This window comes from Protopterus annectens, chromosome 11.part0 (genome assembly GCF_019279795.1).
Source record: "Protopterus annectens isolate FY-2018-M chromosome 11.part0, PAN1.0, whole genome shotgun sequence".
NCBI classification, from domain to species: Eukaryota; Metazoa; Chordata; order Ceratodontiformes; family Protopteridae; genus Protopterus; species Protopterus annectens.
Genome location: NC_056745.1, coordinates 1,549,794,188 through 1,549,816,493, shown reverse-complemented (window position 1 = coordinate 1,549,816,493; position 22,306 = coordinate 1,549,794,188). Strand labels below are relative to the sequence as shown.

At 41.7% G+C, this 22,306-nt stretch overlaps 1 protein-coding gene across 1 annotated transcript in view; it reads left to right on the top strand.

Moving 5' to 3' along the window:
• Positions 1-22,306, top strand: part of TASOR2 (transcription activation suppressor family member 2) — a 2,454,942-nt gene that overhangs the window by 1,384,130 nt on the left and 1,048,506 nt on the right. The window contains exon 18 of the mRNA XM_044088824.1: positions 14,406-17,291. Coding sequence (XP_043944759.1) covers positions 14,406-17,291 — 2,886 coding nt within the window. The remainder of the gene's footprint in view (positions 1-14,405; positions 17,292-22,306) is intronic.

Genomic DNA, 22,306 nt, shown 5'->3' with positions numbered 1-22,306 from the left:
ATTATCACGATCTGGATATTCTGATTCCTCTGATCCCCTGCCTCCAGAAGGAGTTCCTCTGGTGGTCCAGGGCATGCATTTTAAACGAGGGAAAACCTTTTCGTCTCCCTCAACCTACTCAAATCCTAACCACGGACGCCTCGGATTATGCTTGGGGAGCACATTTTCTAGACAATTGCCAGCAAGGAACCTGGACAAAGGACCATCTTCACTGGCACATCAATCTGAAGGAGATGTTGGCAGTTCAAAATGCCCTTTTGGCCTTCAAGCACCTTTTACAACCAGGGCCTCTGCTAATTCGCACAGACAACACCACGATCATGTGGTACATCAACAAGCAGGGGGGATCTCATTCTTACCCCCTTTGCAGACTGGCTATGAGTTTATGGGACACAGCTCTAAATTTGAATCTGCATCTCCAGGCTCAATTCATTCCAGGAAAACAAAATCTTTTAGCAGACAGCCTGAGCAGAAACATTTCAGATCCTCACGAATGGATGCTAGACACCAACTTGTTCAAAAGGATTACTGCAGTTTGGGGATGTCCCCAGATAGATCTGTTCGCATCCCATCTCAATCATCAGCTGCCTCGCTTTTGCACCAGGTCCTTCCACAAAACAGCATGGAGAGTGGATGCCCTGTCTTTCAGTTGGAGAAGTCTGTCTGCATATGCCTTCCCTCCTCTTCCTCTACTGCCTCGGGTACTACTGAAGATAAGGCAGGACAAGCCCAAGTTCCTCATCTTGATTGCTCCAAATTGGCCTCGACAGTTTTGGTATCCGACTCTAAAGCTCCTGTTCTCGGGGCCTCCTTGGATTCTTCCACTGAACCCTTCGCTTCTGTCCCAGCATCAGGGTCAGTTACTACATTCCAACCTCAAGACCCTTTGCCTGGCAGCTTGGCTCTTCAAAGGAATTTGATTGCCTCTAGTCTTCCCAAACAAGTTTTGGATGTTCTTTTGGAGGCTAGACGGCCTAGCACTAGGAAATCTTATGCCTCTAAATGGAAGAGGTTTTCTATTTGGATGCAGGACCGAGGTTCTGATCCTCAGGTTCCTGATCTCTCCTCTATTTTGCTTTACCTTCGGAGCTTTTATCTAAGGGACTTTCATTTTCTTCCATTAAGATTCATGCTTCTGCTATCTCTCGCATTTCAGTTCTGATCCTCCTGTTTTTTCACATCCTTTGGTGAAGCAGTTTTTGAGGGGGGCTAAGAATTTGCGGCCTCCAAGGACCCCTCCGGTCCCTGCCTGGGATCTTAATTATGTTTTAGAAAAACTTACTTTGTCTCCTTTTGAGCCTGCTGCATCTTCAGATATTAAGTTTCTATCTTGGAAGACTGTTCTTTTGTTAGCTTTGACCTCTGCCAGAAGGGTCTCAGAGTTGCAAGCTCTTATGGCTGTGGAACCTTACCTTATTTTCCATCAGGACAGAGTATCCTTGAGGACCAATCCTACTTTCATGCCTAAGGTGATTTGAAAGTGGCCTTGAATCAGACAATTCACCTTCCTACTTTCTTTCCAAATCCTCAAAATAAAGGGGAAAGGATTTTGCATTCATTGGATGTGCACAGACAGTTAAGATTTTACTTGGACAAGACTAAAGATTTCAGAAAGTCTAACCAACTGTTTGTTTCCTTTGCCTCCAGTTCACTTGGAAAACCTATTTCTAAACAAACCATTTCCAAATGGATTGCTTATGGGATTAGATTTTGTTACACTCATCATGGTAAACAGTTTCCTGGAACCATTAGAAGTCATTCTACTAGAGCAGCTGCTACTTCTACAGCTTTTCTCAGAGGAGTACCTACCAAGGATATCTTGGAAGCTGCCACTTGGAGTTCAGTGCATACTTTTTCCAAGCACTACAATCTCCCTTTGTTTTCTAAGTCTAGGGCAGGCTTTGCCTCTGCTGTCTTGCAGGGTATTCTTGCCTCCCCTTCTTCTATCTAAAGCCTCCTCCTCTCTACACTGCTTTGGGATTCCACCCTACAGTTATGACTGCAACAGTGAAACACGAAGAACATAGTACAGTTGTGTACACCTACCATAAATGTAGATGTTCGAGTGTCTTCACTGTTGCAGTCGGGGTTTCCCTCCCTCCTATCCCCTCTTTTCCTTTTTTGTGGTGTATTTGTGTTTCCTTGTTGGATTCATTTTTGATTTATGGGAGTATTCTGACATCTAGGGCAAGAAAGGCTGGAGAAGATGGCGTCGGCTGAGGGCTATGTACCAAGGTGTACTGACGTCAGGATACTAGCTTTTACAGCCGACGCCGGACCCAGACTTTGGGATTCTGGCCGACCTCGGGCTGCCTGCCGGCGGGAGCACCCTACAGTTATGACTGCAACAGTGAAGACACTCGAACATCTACATTTATGGTAGGTGTACACAACTGTACTTTGTCCTCATTGCACCTTACTGGTCTTGACAGGTTTGGTTCCCCTTTCTTTGGCCTCATCTGATTTGTCCACCTTGGAGTCTAGATCTGACTCCAGACAACCTGTGTCACCCATCTGGCATGATTCACCTGGATATTTCAACCCTAAAGCTGACAGTATGGTTTCTTCACTTCCTTCAGTAGCCAGACAACCTATGCTTTCGGCCCCTCTCCATCATATACTTTTATCTTCTCAATAAAGCTTCTACAAGAAAACTTTACAGAAGTAAATGGAAGAGGTTTATTTTTGGGGTGCTTCAGAAACGTATTGACCCATTTTCAGCTTCTGTGCAAAGTATCTTTGAATTTTTGGCAACAGTTTAAAATGAAGGAACTAGCTCCTCAAGCAATATAGTTCAATTATCATCCATCTCTAATTTTCACATTGGCTTCAAGAACTCCACCCTGGCTTCATCTGAACTTTGTAAGGCCTTCTTGAGAGGTACCATTCTTTTGAGACCACCTTATAAAGGTTCATCTTCTCCATGGGACTTAATTTGGTACTGCAGGCCTTAATTCATTCCCATTTTGAACCAGTAGCATGTGATTTAAAGTTTCTGACCTGGAAGACTGTCTTTTTGATGGCCATCACTTCTGCTAGAATGATTTCAGAACTTCAAGGATTGTCTTCTACACTGCCCTACTTGATTTTTCATAGGGATAGAGTAGCATTATGAACCAATCCTTCTTCCCTTCATAAGGTGGTGTCGAATCGAACACCAACCAGCCCATTAATCTGCCAATTTTCCTTCCTAAGTTTGCAAACAAAGGTGAATATATGTTGCACTTATTGGATGTTCACAGACAGTTACGTTTTTACTTGCATAGAAAAAAAGAAATTAGATGGATCAATTATTTGTCTCCTTTGCAGATTCTAAATTGGGTAAATCATTTGCAAAGGTCATTTTAGCCAGAGGGCTGGCAGATTGTATATCATTTGTCTGCAACAAGTTGGGTCTCTCCTTACCGACACCTTTAAGAGGCTATTCAACTAGTTCCATGGCAACTTATGCAATGTTTCTGTCTAGGGTTTTCATGGACGAAATATGTGCGGCTGGAACTTTGGCCAGTCTTCATACCTTTATCACTCATTGCAAACTGGATCTAGTCTTGAGGGGAAGAGCAGTCTTTGGCTCAATCTGTGCTCAGTAATATCCTTCCTTAGTGTCCACCCAGGATTTTAGGTAGCTGGGGACTCTGTCCCAAGTGTTGAAGAATGAATGAAAATTCACATCAGATGAAGAAGTTGCATGCTCTCCATAACGTTCCATCTATGTTGTCCACTTCTATTCATCCTCAGCTGCCCTCCCACCAACCCCCAACCTTTTTAATTGATTTCTATAACAATGTGAACTTAATAAGGACACCACTGTTCCTTATGTTGAGTTCCAGGTAATAGCTGCTTTTACCAGGGATATTATGATAATATTTCTTACATTATGTAAACCAGCAAACAAGATCTGAGGTATGTTAAGGGTTGGTACAATATGGGTAAGGGTGGAGCTTGAGAACTTTTTAGTGACCACGAGCTAAAATGATGTCCAAGTCTGATCCGATGGTTGGATCCGAACCCAATTGCTGAGGAAGATGAAAATGAATAACACAGATGGAACGTTATCATGAGTACATAGCTTCTTTATCTTTTATTTATTTAACATTTGTTAACTGGGAAAGTCTGACTTGGAACGAAGTCAGTTTTCAGCGGAGGCCCGCGGAGAAACACTCCAGATACATTTCTTTCTTACATGGGAAGTAGTTGATGTTTAGTTGGCTTCATTATTTAGGATCTGGACCGTTTTGCCTGTGATACATTTTCCTGCTAACTTGTTGAGGTGCATATTTTTAGTTTTTATTGTTCATTGTTTTAAACTAACAGTAGACTTGGATTCTAAGTGCTTAATTTATGTGGGGTTAATTGTTTTATTTTAGTGCATGTTGTATATCCATTATTTTTTCTTTAATTGGGGCTGTGATGTGGCTTTGAAATATTATGTAGTATTGGTTAGGAAGTTGATGACTTGCATAGGATGTACATGAATTTAGCTTACAGTTGCACTGTTGATGTACATCATATTGACCACTGCTGCAGTAGCCTTAGTTATATGGGTTATATATTACAAAGTTTATAACAGCCGGCCAGCTTCCAAAGCTGCAGAGCATCTTCCATATGCCTAAACTGTCAGGCAGATTGAGCTGATCTGACTAAGACAGGTTAGGGTGTGAAGCCCGTAAGAGGTTTAATGTCACCGAAGAGTACACTGCTGAGGCTTTTGAGGATTGATGATCGGCTTGTGCTTTCCTTGGCTGGACATACAAGTTCCCTTTGGGGAAAAGAATTTCCATTATGTTTTAACAGACTATGTAGCCTGTAACATAATTATTTTAAACACCTTTATTGAGTCACCACTTGTGACTTAGGCAAATTTACATTTATACAAAAGTAATCGCATTGCATTAAGTTAACATTAACAAACATTATACTTCACATATATTGCTAAAATTATTCAATTCCTGCCCCCCCCTTTTTGCGACATAAGCAATCATACATTTATATAAATCAAAATGAACCGTACCAGCACAATCCTAGTTGCAAGCATTTTACATCACAAACCATACTGACACACTCCCAGTTGCAAACATTATACTTCACTTATAAGCTACCCAATCATTTTTAGTCAAACATTAAATAGCTCATTTAAGTCCTGCCTTCTATTAAACCTCATTCCTCCCCTGTCTGTATTGTTCCCATAATTACCATTTTTTCCTATGTAGTTTGCTCCTACCGTTTTCTAAAGATCTCAGTTCCAGTTGTTTTATCTCTGTTACTATATTTACTACTGCTAATAATTTTAAACAGAACTGTCATTTTTTTTCTGTCAGTTTTAAAGTGATGTAAAGTAACAGAAGGAATCCCCCAAGACCATTGTGATGACTCTCTTCTGACCCAGGCAACCGTGGTTCACCCTTCTTTTCGAAGCTTCCTCAAAGACTGGATCTATACAAGAGCAAAGGTTGTTTGATACATCCCAACATTTATGCACTTCAACTGACTGCTTGGATGATAGTCTTTATTCCTTTTAGGCACCTGTTTACAGAGGGCAAGTTGCAGGTACTAATGGAGGCAAGAAAGCCTGCTACTAGGAAATCATGTTAGTGAATGGAAAAGGTTTTCTAGTTGGTGCAAACAACTTAACCTGTTCCCATTAAGGGATAGTTATTCTCTGGTTATGCAATATTTGTGTGAATTACTATCCTGTGGCATTTCTTATCCCCTCTGTAAGTGTTCCTTTATTGGCCATTTCAACGTGTTTGCCCATGGATCCTCCTCTTTTAATGCAGCCTCATGCCAAAATGTTTTTGAAAGAGGTTTTGCATAAGAGGCCTCCAAGAAAAAGTGTCCCCTTCCAGGGATTATAATTTTGTGCTAGAGAAGCAAACACTTTTTCCATTTGAAACCAGCTAGTCTGGCTGACTTGAGGTTCTTAACTTAGAGAACAGTTTTACTGATTGCTCTGATCTCTGCTAGAAGGGTATCTGAGTTGCAAGCTTTTATGGTGAGTCAAACCTATCTCGTTTTCCATAGGAAAAGTTTCTTTGAGGTCTAATCATTTTTTTTGTGCCTAAAGTGGTATCCAAGTTTACTTTAAGCCAAACGTTCCACCTCCCTGTTTTCTTTTCTGGACCTAAAAATGAGAGAGGGGATGCTTCTTGCCTTGGATGTTCACAGACAACTTTGGTACTATCTTGACAGAACAAAATCTTTCAGATCTTCTTGTTAATTGTGTATTTCTTGTGAGGGTAAGAAAAAGGGACAACTTAACTCAAAACAGACAGTTTCCAAATGGTTGTCTAAGGCTATTACTTTTTGTTATACTCACCATAACAAAACTATTCCAGGTAGGGTCAATGGCCACTCTTCCATGACCTTGGTTTCATCTGTGGCTTTCTGGAAAGGGTTGGATTCTAGAACTATTCGAGAAGCTGCTACTTGATCCTCTGTACATATTTTTCAAAGCACCATAAGTTTGATTCCTTCTCTATGTCCAGATCAGGCTTTGCTAGGACCATTCTCCAGGGACTCCTAGGTTCTTCTTCCTCCCAAATGTAGTTAGCTAAGGTAAATTACTCACATAGCTTAGGCTGCAGCAGTGATCAATATGAAGAACATAGTACAGTTATGTAAGTAAAACTTAACATAACAGTATATGTTGGAATAATCACAGCTGCAGTAGCTGCTCCCTCCCTCTAATCCCTTGTTTTTCTGGTGTGTGTGTTTTTTCTGGCAAGGTGTGGACATTTATTTGTTGTTGTTCCTGGGATTGCCCTATCAAGACTCAGCCCGTCTCTCTGTCTTTCTCTTTTTTTGGCAGGAAAGCTGTGATAAGCTTTGCACCCAGACTTGTCTTTTAGTCTACTCAGTTAGAGCTGCCTGATAGTTTGGGCCCATGGAAGACACCCCGAGGCTTTCCAGCTGGCTGGCTGTTATATCCTTGGCAGGATATAACCTATATAGCTAAGACTACTGCAGCAGCAGTAATCATTCTTACATGTACTGTTATGGTGAGATTGAGATTAACTTACACAACTGCACTTTCTTGAATATCTGAACAGTTGTTTTGTATGCCAGCTGGGAAATGAGAATGAGCTCAGCATATTCTGGCATGCAGAGAGCTAAAGGCCAACTAATGAAAGTTAACCATTAATGTGATGTTGTCCTGTCTTGTCTTCAGTCTTAACTGGTTGAGTTCGGAACCGATCCTTGGTTCTGACTCGGGCGTTATACAAAAGCTCAAGATCTTCTACTAGCTCATGGCTGAAACCCTATCCCATCATGCCCTAGGAAAGCTCTCCAGATCTCGTTTGTCGCTAAAGATCGGGTCCTTTTCATACTGGCTCTGGCTAAGTAGTTTCTTTTCTGCTTTATATTTAAAAATTTGCTACACTTTCTTCAATCTGCATTGTTGTAGCTAATTATTAATTAAGTTAATTGTCTCTGTTTTCACTTTTTATGCTGTGGTTGTTGCTGTTGGCCGTCAATTGTTTTGTCAAGCCTTTTTCCCTTATCCCAGTCCTAAATTTAAATCTAAGAAACCTGTTTTTAGTTAGAGGGTTTTTTCTTCATTTAAGTATAGGGCTAGTTCTTTTAAGTTAGAGAGCTACTTTTGCCCGCTTACGTTAGAGGGCCTTTTCCATGTGTTTTTGACTTAGTTGTTATAATTGTTTTAAAAAAAAAAGAGTGAGAGTTGTGTAATAATAGTGCTTTTCATATAGTTAGTTATATTTTTTCTCTGATTTTTTTCCCAGTAGTTGTTAGCTGTTTTTTCTTGTTACTGTTGTTATTTAGTCATGTCTTCCAAATATACTAAGGAAGCTAAACCTTCAGGATTTAAAAAATGTGTAAAGTGCAGCCAAAAAATGTCCATAACTGATGGACATACTGTTTGTGTCTACTGCCTCAAAGCATTTTACCTACAGGAGTCCTGTACTATCTCCCACTCCTTCAGTCACAGGGTGTTATTGGAGAGGAAGAACAAGCTCATTCTGAGGTGCTTGTTGAAGAACCATTTTTCAGAAGTATTTGAAGGAGGTCAGGCTCCTTCAAAATCAAGTCAATCCCCTTCTTCAAAATCTGACAAATTGAGGAAAAGGTCCTCCTCATCGGCTCAGATGGCACCATCAGAAAAGCTACCAAATGTTTCTTCCTTGGAATCGAAAGCTGTCGGGCCTGAGAAGCGTTCTACCTCTGCACCTTCTATTTTGGTGCCATGGGTGATTCAACTGTGGAGCAGGTCCTCTGAATTGGAACCTGTATCTCCCTCTTTAAGATCCCCTTTATTGTAGTCTTTCTGGTCTCCTGCCCCCTCCACTTGGTCTTCCAGGAGTTTGTTCGATGATGATGTGGCTTGCATGGTGCAGAGGCTTCTGAGGACACCAGTACTCACCAAGCTATTGTCAGATCCAACCCGGCAGGCTTCAGAACCTACCAAACCTATCCTTTGACTATCGATTCCTCCTCCAATCTAGTCACGGATGTCAGACCCAGAATGTCCAGACCTGATTGTAGTGTAACCGAGACCTATCACAGGATCTTCAGTTCCATCCGAACTTGGAGATTCTAGGAGCCAATGCTGTCTAGTAGGGTCTGGGAGGGGAGTCTGATCGGACAGTTGTTGGATCCAATCTTGCCTCTCGGGGCATCGGCTGGGATGACCCCGGCTCCTACCTCAGCTTCGGAGCCAACCCCCTTGGTTCTGAGGTTGCCTCTGGTACTTCGGAACCAGGAGCTTCCTCGGAACAGGGGATTTCAAGGTGATGAGAGTGCTGTCTCCACAGACAGGTCCACTCTCAGGTCGGAACATTCTTCCCCCAAAGACACTGGTGTCTGTCTCTGTATCACTGCATCCACAGAGACATGGAGACCCTAGGCCTCAGGATGCCCCATTGAGTGCCCCCCTTAAGAAACCTCTCCAGGATACCCTTCTGAAGAGGTCCCTTGGAAGAGACTATGTAAGAGGAAGCATTTAGATTCATCAGACACAGACCTTGATGATTCGGAATGGTCCCCACAGTCGCCCTCTGAAGATGTCTCCTTCACAGACATCCTAGAAATTCTTACAGAGAGGCAGCAGGAAACCCATCAACCCTTCTGAGGAGGAGTCTTTTTACCTGAACGCTTTTGGGTCTCACCCTTCTGCCACTTGGGTGTCTCCGCCCTTCGACGAACTCATACAGTTAGTTTGCCGAAAGGCATGGGAGTCTCCAGATTCAGTGGAGCCTGTTTCTCGGAGGCCAGACAAGTTTATTATTTCAACCACCAACAAGGAATTTCTTGCAAAGGGAGTCCCAGTAGATGCTATAGTGGTGGCAGCAGCCACCAAAAAGGAACTCTGAGATGCCCTCTTCTGTCCATCCACCAAAGAGTCTTGTATGGTGGACAGATGCAGAAAGGGCATCTTCTCTTTAATGACTTTTGCACTCAGATCGCTGAATTATCTGAAGCACTTCACTAGGCTTCAGAGAGATCTCCTGAAAGAGCTAGAAGATACTCTACAAGGTTCAGCAGCTGAAGGGGTATCAGACAAGGTTTCCTCTTGGCTCTCCACCTTATCCTCAGTGGTCAACCCCTCCATGAGGCTCATTTTTTATACAGCGGATGGAGCAAGCAGGGCAGTGGGTTCAGGAATTTCCCTAAGGAGACATTCCTGGATGTGCATGTGTGTCTTTGTGGAACCCTTTAAATCTTCTTTTGTAAATGCCCCTTTCGATGGCTCATCTTTGTTCGGACCAAAAGTCAGAGACACACTAACCAGCTGTGAACAAGAAAGAAAGACTCTTGTCTGCCATTGGAGTCTGTTTTCCCTACCTACGAGACCTTACCCCAAAGGTCAGAAAGGAGGAAGAATGTGGTTTCGAAAATCCCAGAGAGCTTTCCAGGACACACGTGGTGATTTGTCCCCCAGGGGCATAGAGGGAAGTGCTAATGGAAGACGCCGACCACACGGCAGATGGGGTCCACAAAACCAGGGCAACAGGGGACCTTTCCTTAGTAAGCCCTTTCAGTGCTCCTGAAAGGAGGCCCGCCTGTCCATCTTTGGAGGCAGTCAGGGAATGCTTATCTTTGTACCCAGAAGCCTGGCTAACAGTAACAAAAGACAAATGGGTACTAGGTATCGTATCCAGAGGTTACTCCATACACTTTTCCATCGCCGTCCCAAACACAACAAACATCCCGGACGTTCCACCCATTCAAAGGGATCAGGCAACCCTGGAAATGCAAAAGTTGCTAGACAAGAAAGTCAACCAAGCAGTCCTTGCAGACCAAATAGGATCCGGAACGTACTCAAGGTTCTTCTTAGTTCCAAAGAAAACGGGACTGGAGACCCATCCTGGATCTCAGCAAATTAAACAAATCAGTAAGGAAGTCAAAGTTTTGGATGGTGACACTGCAGTCAGTGCTCCCTTTTCTGGGACAAGACAATTGGATGCACTTTGTAGACCTCCAGGATGCATACTACTACATAAAAATGGACAGGCAATCCAGAGTCATTTGCGCTTTCGCCTGGGAGAAAATCACTACCAGTTCCGAGCTCAGCCCTTTGGCCTCACTACAGCCCCCCAGAGTGTTCACCAAGTGTATGGCAGTAGTAGCGGCTTACTTGAGTGTTTCTGTACCTAGATGGCTGAATCCTAACCACCACCACCAAGCATCTACTATCAAAAGCAGAGACACCACTCTACATCTCTGCTCTCACCTAGGAATCACAATAAACTATAAAAAATCTGCCTTGTTGCCATCTCAGTGTATCGTTTTTATAGGAGCAGATCTAGATACAAAAACATGATGGCAAAAGTTTCCTCAGAAAGGTTAAGTCCTACGACATCAGATCCTAAACCTTCTTTCCAAGAAAAAAGTACAAGCAAGAACAGTCCTCAAAGTATTGGGAACCATGGCAGCTGCAATAACTCTAATTCCATTAGCACATCTGCACCCAATGATCCATGCAGGAACTGCCCATGTCCCACCAAATTTTGATAACTGAGTCCTGCAGGCAAGACCTTCATTGGTGGCTGTACTCAACTCATGTGACATGAGGTCGTCCCTTTGTTCTTCCCCAGCCATTAGCCACAGTGACCACGGATGCTTCCCAGATAGGGAAGAACCGTTCAAGACACTTGGCAGGACAAAGAGGCCCACTTGCACATCATTGTCCTAGAGATGAGAGCAGCACTTTTAACGTTGCAAGCATTCCAAGGCTCTCTTCCCATAGGAGCTATTGCAATATAGATGGACAACATGTCAGTTGTATGGTACATAAACAAGGAGGAACCAGATCTTATCCCCTTTGTTGGTAGGTCTTGAGTGTATGGCATTGGGCAACCTCCTCCCAATGCTTTCTGATATCAAAGCATATCTCAGGGAAATCCAACATGATTGCAGACAAACTCAACAGAGTGATTTTGATGCGTCATGAGTGGTCCGTAAAACAGGAAGTGATGGAAAAGATTTTCTTCAAATGGGGCCAGCCATGCTGCGACCTTTTTGCCACATCCAGAAATACCAAATGCAGCAGCTACTTTGCCCTGATCCCCCTCTGGGGGAGTCACCAAGGGATGCACTTGTTCACAATTGGCCGTTTGGTTTCCTCTATACTTTTCCTCCCTTTCCTTTGATACCAAAAGTTCTTCAGAAAGCCAGTCACTTGGGAAGGAAATTAATTCTCGTTACCCCATGCTGGCCTTGTCAAGTCTGGTTCCCCTTCCTGTGGCCTCATCTCCAGGAGGAGCCGTGTATTCTGGACCCAGTTCCGGACCTTCTGATTCATGCATCAGGGATGCTCCACCCCTCCCTTCAAGCCCTCAAATTAACAGCTTGGCTGCTCCGATTCCAAACATAGCCAGGCTCCCTAACCTTTCTCCATTAGTGAAACATATCCTGATCTCGGCTCATAAGGCTTCAACTAGGAAGTAATATATGAGCAAATGGAAAAGATTTTCTTCTTGGGCCTTGAATAATCGCATTGATCCCTTCTCTTCCCTAATAACTTCCATTCTTGAATTCTTAGCAAAGCTATTTAATGAAGGCGTAGCTGCAGCTACTGTTTGTGTTCATTTACCAGCGATATCTAATTTCTATCTAGGTGAATCAGGGCCAAATGTGATATCCCACAGACTTTGCAAGGTGTTTCTTAAAGGCACTATTTTATTAAGACCACCCATTAAAGCCCCACCAACACCATATTTTGTGTTCTCTCATTTGATCCTTCCCCCATTTGAACCTGCATCATCCTGTGATCTAAAGTATTTGACTTGGAAGACGATTCTGATAGCCATCACTTCTACTAGAAGAGTTTCAGAGCTCCAAGCACTGTCTGTAAAGCCCTTCTACATGCTTTTCCACAAAGATGGAGTATCCCTACAAACAAAAACCCATCCTTCATACCCAAAGTATGATCACAGTCTAATTTGAACCACTCCATAGAACTACCAGTCTTTTTCCCCAGCTATGGCAGCAAAGCAGAATGTATGCTACACCAACTAGATGTACATAGATAATTACGTTTCTACTTACATAGGACAAAGTACTTCAGAAAATATGACCAATTATTTATATCATTTTCAGACTCTTAAGAAAGGTGTTCCAGTATCTAAAGTCACACTTTCGAAATGGCTGTCAGATTGTATTACCTTTACTTACAAATCTCAAAACAAAGAACTCTCCTATAAAGTAAAAGGTTATTCTACAAGAGCCATAGCAACCTGTTCTGCCTTTCATACTAGACTACCAGTCTACACCATTTGTACTGCAGCAATATGGGCAAGGCCTCATACCTTTATCACTCATTAAAAAGTGGATTTGGCCTCCAGGAACAGGGCATCTTTTGGGTCCACAGTTCTGAAGAATATTCTCCCTTGAGCCACTCAAGAAATTTTGTGCTAGGGACGCTGTCCCAACCAGTTAAGAATGAAGGTAAGATAGGACAGCATCACATAAAGACGTTATGTACTCACCATAATGTTCTGTGTGTGTTGTCCATCTCACCTTCATTCTTACATCCCACCCTCCTTCCCCCAGCCTTTGTCTCCTGGAGGACCAAGCGGATACAATTGGTAATTAATGTTCAACAACCTTCTTCATTTGGTCTATAAGGTATTCGATAGTTTTATTTGGTACCTGTTGTTATATCAGCAAACAAGATCTGGGGATCTTTCCTAGGGCATGATGGGATAGGGTTTCAGCCACGACCTAGTAGAATACCTCAAGCTTTTTTATAAGGCCGAGTCGGAACTGAAAAACGGTTCCGGACCCAACCAGTTAAGAGTGAAGGAGAGATGAACAACACACATGGAACGTTATGGTGAGTTCATAACTTCTTTTTATACTAGCATGCCCACTATCTTATGCTGGTAGCAAAGTAGCCACTTTGTAGTGGAAAGCTTCAAGCTAGCAATACCTGTTGTTGATTTAAATGGAAATGGTAGAATCATGTCTTGAATATAAAGGGTTGGGTCTCAGTACTTTCAGATTGAGAGACAAATGTAGATGGACTAGATTAAACTGCATTTTCCTTGTAGTACGGCTAATATAGCTGACTCACTTTATAGCTTGCCTAAATATGCTCTCTGTTGTCTCTTTCTTTTAAATTTCTTTCTGATGCTGCCCCTATCAGTCAATAAAAAATGTTGTGGCCTCACTTAGAGCCCCAAACTGCTTATTGATACTCAAATGAAGTTTGCTGCACAGCTGCAGGTGCTAGAATTTGTAATAGTGTGCCATTCACAGGATTTATAACTGTGATAATAGTATCAGTATTTGTTTCTCCAGATCAGGTGATATCAGCCAGGTTTCTTAAAGTGCCCATGTTTTAATTGCAGATTAGCTACTTGTTTTGTGGGCCTGCCTGTGACAGAATGTTCTTCCATAACTTTGATCCCATTTGAATGTGTTCTGAGACACAGGAGGTAGAATAATCAACTCAGACTTTTCAGTGATAGCTCATTGAGAACCAGAATTAGTGAAGCATCTTTCAGGTATGCATTGCTGCATCAATGATGCACCAGCACCGATCCTTCTTATGCAGAATGATTATAGGAAGTTGTACAAACTCTCAGAATAAAAATGTCATTGGCTTTTTATGAGTGTGTGTGCACACAAATGCCGTAAGAAATGAAGGAATTTGCATGTTGATCCTTAGCCTATAGAGTTGAAGATTCAGAAGATTGTTGATATTGTTTATTGAGTAAGTATACTTGAGTGGGATTTGGTTTGCCTTATGTGTATAGTAAGGTATTGAATTCTTCTGTCCTGCTGTGTCCCAGGAGCTTACTGCATTCAATTTCAGCTACATGTGAACCTGCAGCAGGATTTTTGAAGATTATGGTTAAGACCGTGTGTGAAGTGTATTATTATTAGTTTCATTTTGAAATTGGAGTAACCTTTACTAATGTGTTGCAAAACAATTTTTACAGGCTAAACATGGAAGTTCTGAAGAGATTCATGATGGAACAGGAACCACTGTGCAGACAGGTAATGACTGTTGTATGCCTTCTAATGAAATACTGGATGCTGCGGAGATCCATAACATGCCCTTACCGGACAAAACAGATGATGCAGTGGAGTGTGAAGTTACAGACTCTCAAAATGAAGTAGAAAGATTTCCTTTGGCACAGTTTCTTCTGTCTGCCAATGACAGCAGCAGACGCATACTGGGTTTCAGTGAGCACTGCATGGAAAATAAAAGTAATGAAACATTGGATGGTGTACAAAAGCATTTTGCAGTTAGTGACATTTTTTGTGCATCTGAAAGTACAAGTACAGCTAATACGGGCGTACTGCAGCAGTGTAAGGACTCTGTCAGTAAAATTTCATGTCTGAAGGATTATAATGCTTCAGTAGATAAGGTGAATGTCAGAACTTTCACATATTCAGACCAGAAATCAACTGAGAACACTGACATTTTGTTCTGTGATAAATCATTCGAAAGTCTAAGTTCTAGAAATGTCAACAGAGTAAGTCAACATGATTTAGCCCAAGATTCAGAAAGAGAAGATCTGCAAGTTAGTAACACTACTGAAGAAAAACTGATCCCTGATTTGATCCTAGGGTCAAGCCAGCAGTTAGTCAGTAGCAGTAACGAAGTACATGAAAATCTACAAGGTTACAGTGCTGTACCAGAGGATATGAAATTAAAACCTGAAACAAACTCATGCCAGGAAATTAGCTTGGAGTCTAACCAGGAAGATGATGATATACTTGTTGGTGCATTTTTGCCAGAAAATAGAAACACTGACTCTTTGACAGAATCAAATCAGAATGTAGACTTGGAAGCCAAAGATGAGTATACAGATTCACAGGGTGAAGATGATGTGGAAGACCATGGAGATGACCATTTCATTGGCTTAACACATGACTCACCTGTGCAGGCTAAAGAAGAAGGTGAAGCTCTACCAAATGAGAAGGAAGAAGGTAAAGTCCTGCCAGATAAGAACGAAGAAAGTAAAATCCTGTCAGATGAGAAGGAAGAAGGTGAAGTCGTACCAGATGAGAAGGAAGAAGGTGAAGTTGTACCAAATGAGAAGGAAGAAGGTGAAATCCTACCAGATGAGAGGGAAGAAGGTGAAGTCCTACCAGATGACCAGGAAGAAGGTGAAGTCCTACCAGATGACAAGGAAGAAGGTGAAGTCTTACCAGATGACAAGGAGGAAGGTGAAGTTCTACCAGGTGACAAGGATATTGAAGAAAACTTGACATTTCAAAAGTCCACAACCTCAGGTGAGAAGTTAATTCAAGCTAAAAGCATAGCTGAAACTTTGCCTTTAAGTAGGGAAGCAGATGTAAAAAAATTCAATTTCGAAATCTGTGGCATTTCAGATTGTGAATTAATCAAATCCACGGACAAAAGAAACAAACTGCTGATTGATGAGGTGGCTATTGAAAATATGTATGCAGAGTCTTTCATGGCTTCTGATGAAATATTAGACTATGAAGTGGAGGACTTTGAAGAACCTTCAGATAGTGATGCTCCTGTAGAACATTTTAATAATGATAGTTCAGTTTTAAACTGTAAGGGAGAAACTGAAGTGACATGTGAAGATGTTCTGAAGTCTCCTGTTGGTAGTGACCATCTTCAAGGGCAGGTAGAACTTAGTGAACCAGAAGACTTCTGTAAAAAATGTGATAAAACTGTGAAATGTTTAATTTCTGAAGATGAATATACTGACTCTCTTAATATTATAGAGCAAGAACGCAAGGTTCTGGGTGTTACGAAACACTGTAAAAGAACTAAGCAGGTGTTGTCTGCTGACTATACAAAGAACAATGCAAATGAGAGGGATTTTTTACCAGTGGCATATTTTGAAAATGAAGCAGAGTTTGACTGGCATTATAAGGAAAAAGGCTGTCTAAGTTACCTGCATGATTATTGGGAAGAAGAAAAGTTGTCTTCTACACCACGGAATGCCAGTGACAGTATTCCTCCATTTGTTTTGACTAAGGACCCTCTGGGCAATCAGAGAACTTACAGGAACTTCACTATCACAAAAAAACAAAATGATATCCATGTAATAACTAGAACATCACATGGTTTGCAGAGAGAGGTTGTCACAGGAGAGTGTGATATTATGAGTTTACAGAAAAGGAAAGAACAAATTAGAAATGACTACACACAGAAGACTGTGGATCTGGAGTATTTGTGGTTTTTGACTAAACTGCAAGAAGTTGTGAAGAATAAAAAACACTCTGCTAAAGGCTTATGTAAGCATTTATGGACAGCAAAAAGATTCTTGCCATCCAGGAAAACAACTAGTGACTCGCCACACGACAGAATGAGGTGTATGAGCCCACTACTGATGACAGTTACTTGGAAAGACCGCAGTGTCTCTGAAAATTCTGTGTGTCCAAAGCATTCAAGGAGCAACAGCTCATCACATAGTTCTCATACCGAAGATTTCAAAGATAAAACAAATATGGAGCGACGGCATCGGAGGTGTAACCTACTTAAACATTACCATTTCAAGAAATTAAATTATGCCAGCAAACTGAAAGAGGCTCAAAGCGAGATATTTGAGGTCATTAATAAATGCACTGAGTACAATTTGACATTGTTAAATGCAGTAGCTTCTGGTGACAGTGTGGAGCACAAAAACTCAGATTCTGGTACTGAAGCAGAATCAAGGAGGAAATGGATGCGTGAATCATCTCATTCTAGAAGAAAAGATATCTTTCAGCACATGATAAACAAGTTTTGCAAACATCTGCATGTGGAACTTAATAATGTTGTACGAGAAAACTGCAGAGTATCTTTTTTGTACTACATTTTGGAAACTGGAGACGGTCCTTTCTTTTTGAAAGTGAAGGTAAAATGTTTCAAGTTGTATTTTAACCTGTCTAGAAACAGTTGATATCTTGTACTATCAAGAGTTTAGAGTCATAGACTGTACTGCCAGTCTGTTGTTGTTTTTCTTTCGGCTTTTCCCGGTTAGGGGTCGCCACAGTGGAACTCCGGTCTGCTAATGATTGGCAGTCAATTTTTACCGTGCCAAAGTGCCAGCTCGACACCCAACCTTCAATGAAGGCACACCCATTCATGCATGTCTTTCGAACGCCCTCGATTGCGGGGAGGACATGCAGACTCCACACAGAAGGCACTCCAGCCGAGAATCGAACAGGAGAACCTCTTGCTGTGAGGCGACAACGCTACCGCTGCACCACTGCGACTTGATTTAGTTAAGCATTTTCCTGCTTGTGCTGTTCGTGCAAAGCCTTAAACAATCCTCAGTTATTCCACAAACATGCCAGTGGCAAATACACTACATCATATATCCCTCTTCCCAGTGTATAAGGAGGTTAGTTGAAAAGAAGAGAGCCAAGCTTCTACATAAAAAAAATGTCTTCATAGGGAGCCCTATTTGGAATTGCTGTATATGTAATTTGCAGGTGGGCTTACCCCCTGCAAAAAATATTAATTTTTGCCTGCCCCACCACACCCTAGACTGCTTAAGGTGCAATGTGGTTTTTCAAAGTTTTTGTTCTTGATCTTTTGATTAATCAAGCAACTAACCCTGGAAAAATAGTACTGATTATTGCCAGTCCTCTGTAGCTGTCTTAATTTAATCATTCAATTGATCTAGATTTGTTATTTTCTAACAGTTTTTCATGGCATCCGACTGCTTTACATGTTAAAATTAACTGATTTAAAACTTGACAGTTCAGCTAACTAAGCGCTTTGTTCCATTTCAATTATAATATAGTTTACCATTTTATTATTTAACATTTTTTTTGTTCAGATCAAAAGCAAGCTTGGAAAGTAGCTTGTGTTTTGGGTAAGCTGTCAGAGTTACCAGATAAACTTTCCACACTACGTACATATTTTTTCATTACTAACCCAACCTGGAGTCATTGTCTTTCTCAGAAATTGCTGAATTCCCTTAAAGTTTTTCAGTCTGGTGCTTGTTCATAAAGTCATTTTTTGTGTTTCTACAAGTTTTACTTTACACTGCCTTGGACTGTCTCTGTCTTGTTTGAGGGTGTGGTCACCTGCTCGTTTCCATCTTTTTTTGTTTGTGTTTAAATGTGGCAGCTTAACCTTTGTAGATTTGTTGACGTTTACTTTCCGCAAATCCACAGAATTAAACATTTGTGTGGCAAGAGAGACTTTTCCATATAAACTGCAGTTTCTTAAAATTTCCCTTTGGAAGTTATGTTTGCTTGTGTGACTTGGGTAGTGTTGTTGTTGTTTGGCTTTGGCTTTTCCCGGTAAAGGGTCGCCACAGCGGAACTCGGGTCCGCTAATGATTGACAGTAGATTTTTATGAAATGCCGAGGTGCCAGCTCAATGCCCAACCTTCAACGAAGGCACGCCCATTTACGCAAGCATGTCTTTCGAACGCTACCCAACCGCGGGGAGGACATGCAGACTCCACACAGAAGGCACTCCCAAGCCCAACCGAGAATCAAACGGGAGAACCTCTTGTTGTGAAGTAACAATGCTACTGCCGTATAGTGTAATATAACGTAAAAGGTGATTGTAATTCTTGTAGTTTCCTTCATTTTCTTCCTGCCACTGTGAAGACTTCACATTAAATTAGAAATAACTGATATTATTTTAGTAGTTTGCTTTTACCCTTTTGCCGTAATCTATAAAAATATGACAGTTTCTTCTCAGTGTTTTTGTCATCTGATCATGCCAGGAATACTTTAATTCCCTTTTCAGTACTGTTGGTGAAGACAGAAGAATCAAAAGAATATGACCATGTCTGGAAGAGTTCAAGATGTACAAGCATTTCATCACTCTACCAACCATGTAGTCTCAATAAAAAGTTTGTTTTTGACTCTGACATACCTACTGTGGTTTCAGAACCTACAGTACGTCAGACTACTACTCAGTTGCCCACTACTGAGACCCCATCAGAAACTGGTATGGGTGAGGCCTTACAGACTGCAGATATGTCTGAGGAACTGCATCTCCTCATTTCAAAAGGACCACATGGCATCCCTGAGTTTCTAGTTAGAGAAGAAATACCAGTATTTTTAATTGAAGTCAGACATGGTTTTGAACCTCCACATCTCATCTGAGCGGATGTCACACCTATCAAGAAAAAACAGACAACGCATGTGGCCTCCCCCTCAGCAGGTAGAGAGGAGGAGGAGGTGTGGATGGACTTCTCACAAGGGTTGTTCAAAGGTATTATGTCTTTGAATCCTCCTTCCTTTGGGTCTCCACAACCACAGGCTACTCCTCTTAAACCTACCCTTGTTTCCTCTTCCTCCGAGGAGGAGTAGAACTGTGACTCTGACCATTCTCTGAATTATTCCTGTCGACTGCATTTACCCTTTGAGAGACATGTTACTACCTTCTGAAAACTAACTAGCCCTGTGACACCCATTATTCAAGACCTCTTGAATCAGGGTACCATTGAGAAAGTCCCAAAAGTATTCAAGGAAAAAGTTTTATTCCAAGATTTTTCTAGTCCCAAGAAAAGAAAAGCAGTGGAGACCCATCCTGGACTTGTTTATCCTGAACACTTACCTGCAGGTACCATCTTTCAAAATGCTCTCGTCAGACTCCTCTACCTTTCATCCTTCCACAAGATTTGTTAGTGTCATTAGATCTGAAAGACACCTACCTGCACGTTCCCATTCATTTCTCCTATGAGAGATTTGTCAGATATTTCTCTGGCTCCTCCCATTTTCAGTTTACACCTCTGCCTTTTCATTTTTCCACAGCCCCAAGAGTGTTTAGAAAGTGCCTAGCACCTGTAGTAGCTTTCTGCCACATTCAAAGAATTCAGATTTCCCCTACCTGGATGACCTTCTGATCCAGTCTCTTTCCCCAGGGATGATTCTTCAGCATCTTCAGTTCACCATCAGTTTTCTGACTGGTTTGGATTTCACTATAAACTACAAAAAAAATCAAATCACGCATGGCTCCTACACAGGACCTGGTGTTTCTGGGATGCAGACTAGACAAACAAAAAATGCATGCCTTCCTACACCAAGAGAAGGTTCTCAGTCTGTCCAGTTACTTCCAGAATCTCTACTCCGCAACCCATTGCTCTGCAAGGAAGATGCTAAGGACTTTGGGACTCATGGCAGCCACCATCCCTATTCTCCCCTTTATCAGACTCCACATGAGAAAACACAGTGATACTTGAAATCTCTGTGGTCCCAGTCCTGCCACCACTTGGACACCCTGATTCTTCCTCCTCTTATGTCTCAAGAAGGAGCTTATGTGGTGGAAGGGACAGGTTTTCCTCAACCAAGGATGACCTTTCACACCCAGCTCCTCCTCCTTGTCAGCAGCTTCACACAGTTGCCTTAGGTCATGGACAGGATCACACCAAATGCAGGGAAATGGCAACCCCAGTTCCTGAAAGAATACATCAACAAGAAAGAAGTGAGGGCCCTTCTGCAATCTTTTCAGATTTTCGCCTACTTTTGGAGACCATGACCACTCCAAATGTACACAGACAACACCACAGTAATGTGATACATAACCAAACAGGCAGGCACCAGGTTTTCAGACTTTGCAGGTTAGCACAGGAGGCATAGAATTTGGCAACATAAGTAAACATCAAGTTCACAGCCACATACAGTGAATATAAAAAGTTTACACATCCCTGTTAAAATGCCAGGTTTTTGTGATATAAAAAAATGAGACCACAATAAATCATTTCAAAACTTTTCTCACTTTTAGTGTGACCTATAACCTGTACAATTCAATTGAAAAACAAATATGTTAGGGGGAAAAATATAAAAAATAAAAAAGGTACAATACGCTAGTTGCATAAGTGTGCACACCCTTAAACTAACACTTTGTTAAAGCACCTTTTGATTTAATTACATCATTCAGTCTTCTTGGGTAGGAGTCTGTCAGCATGGCACATCTTGACTTGGCAATATTTGCCCACTGTTCCTTTCAAAAGTGCTCCAAATCTGATTGTGAGGACATCTCTTGTGCCCAGCCCTCTTCAGGTCACCCTACAGATTTTCAATTGGATTTAAGTCTGGGCTCTGGCTGGGCCATTCCAAAACCTTAATTTTCTTCTGGTGAAGCCATTCTTTTGTTGATTTGGATGTATGCTTGGGGTCATTGTCTTATTGAAAGGTGAAATTCCTCTTAATCTTCAACTTTCTAGCAGACGCCTGAAGGTTTTGGGCCAAATGTGACTGGCATTTGGAACTGTTCATAATTCCCTCCACCTTGACTAAAGCCCCAGATCCAGCTGAAGAAATGCAACCCCAAAGCATGATATTGCCACCACCATGCTTCACCGTGGGGATGGTGTTCTTTTGGTGATGCAAAGTGTTGTTTTTGCACCAAATGTACCTTTTGGAATTGTTGCCATAAAGTTCAACCATGGTCTCATCAGACCATAACACATTTTCCCACATGGTTTTGGGAGACTTGATGTATTGTTTTGCAAATTTTAGCCAGGCCTGGATGTTTTTCTTTGTAAGAAAAGGCTTCCATCTTACAACCCTACCCCATAGTCCAGATATATGGAGAATACTGGAGATTGTCACATGCAGTACACAACCAATACTTGCCAGAAATTCCTGCAGCTTCTTCAGTGTTGCTGTAGGTCTCTTGGTAGCCTCCCTGACCAGTTTTCATCTTGTCTAATTTGGAGGGATGTCCAGTTCTTTGCAACGTCACTGTTGTCCAATATTTTCTCCACTTTTTGATGACTGTTTTCACTGTGTTCCATGATATATCCAATGATGTAGAAATTTTTTTCTACCCTTCTCCTGACTGATACCTTTCAACAATGAGATCCCTCTGATGCTTTGTAAGCTGTCTGTGAACCATGGCTTTTGCTGTAACAGCTAACTGAGTAAATGTCAGGAAAATCCTGCTAGGACAGTTGAA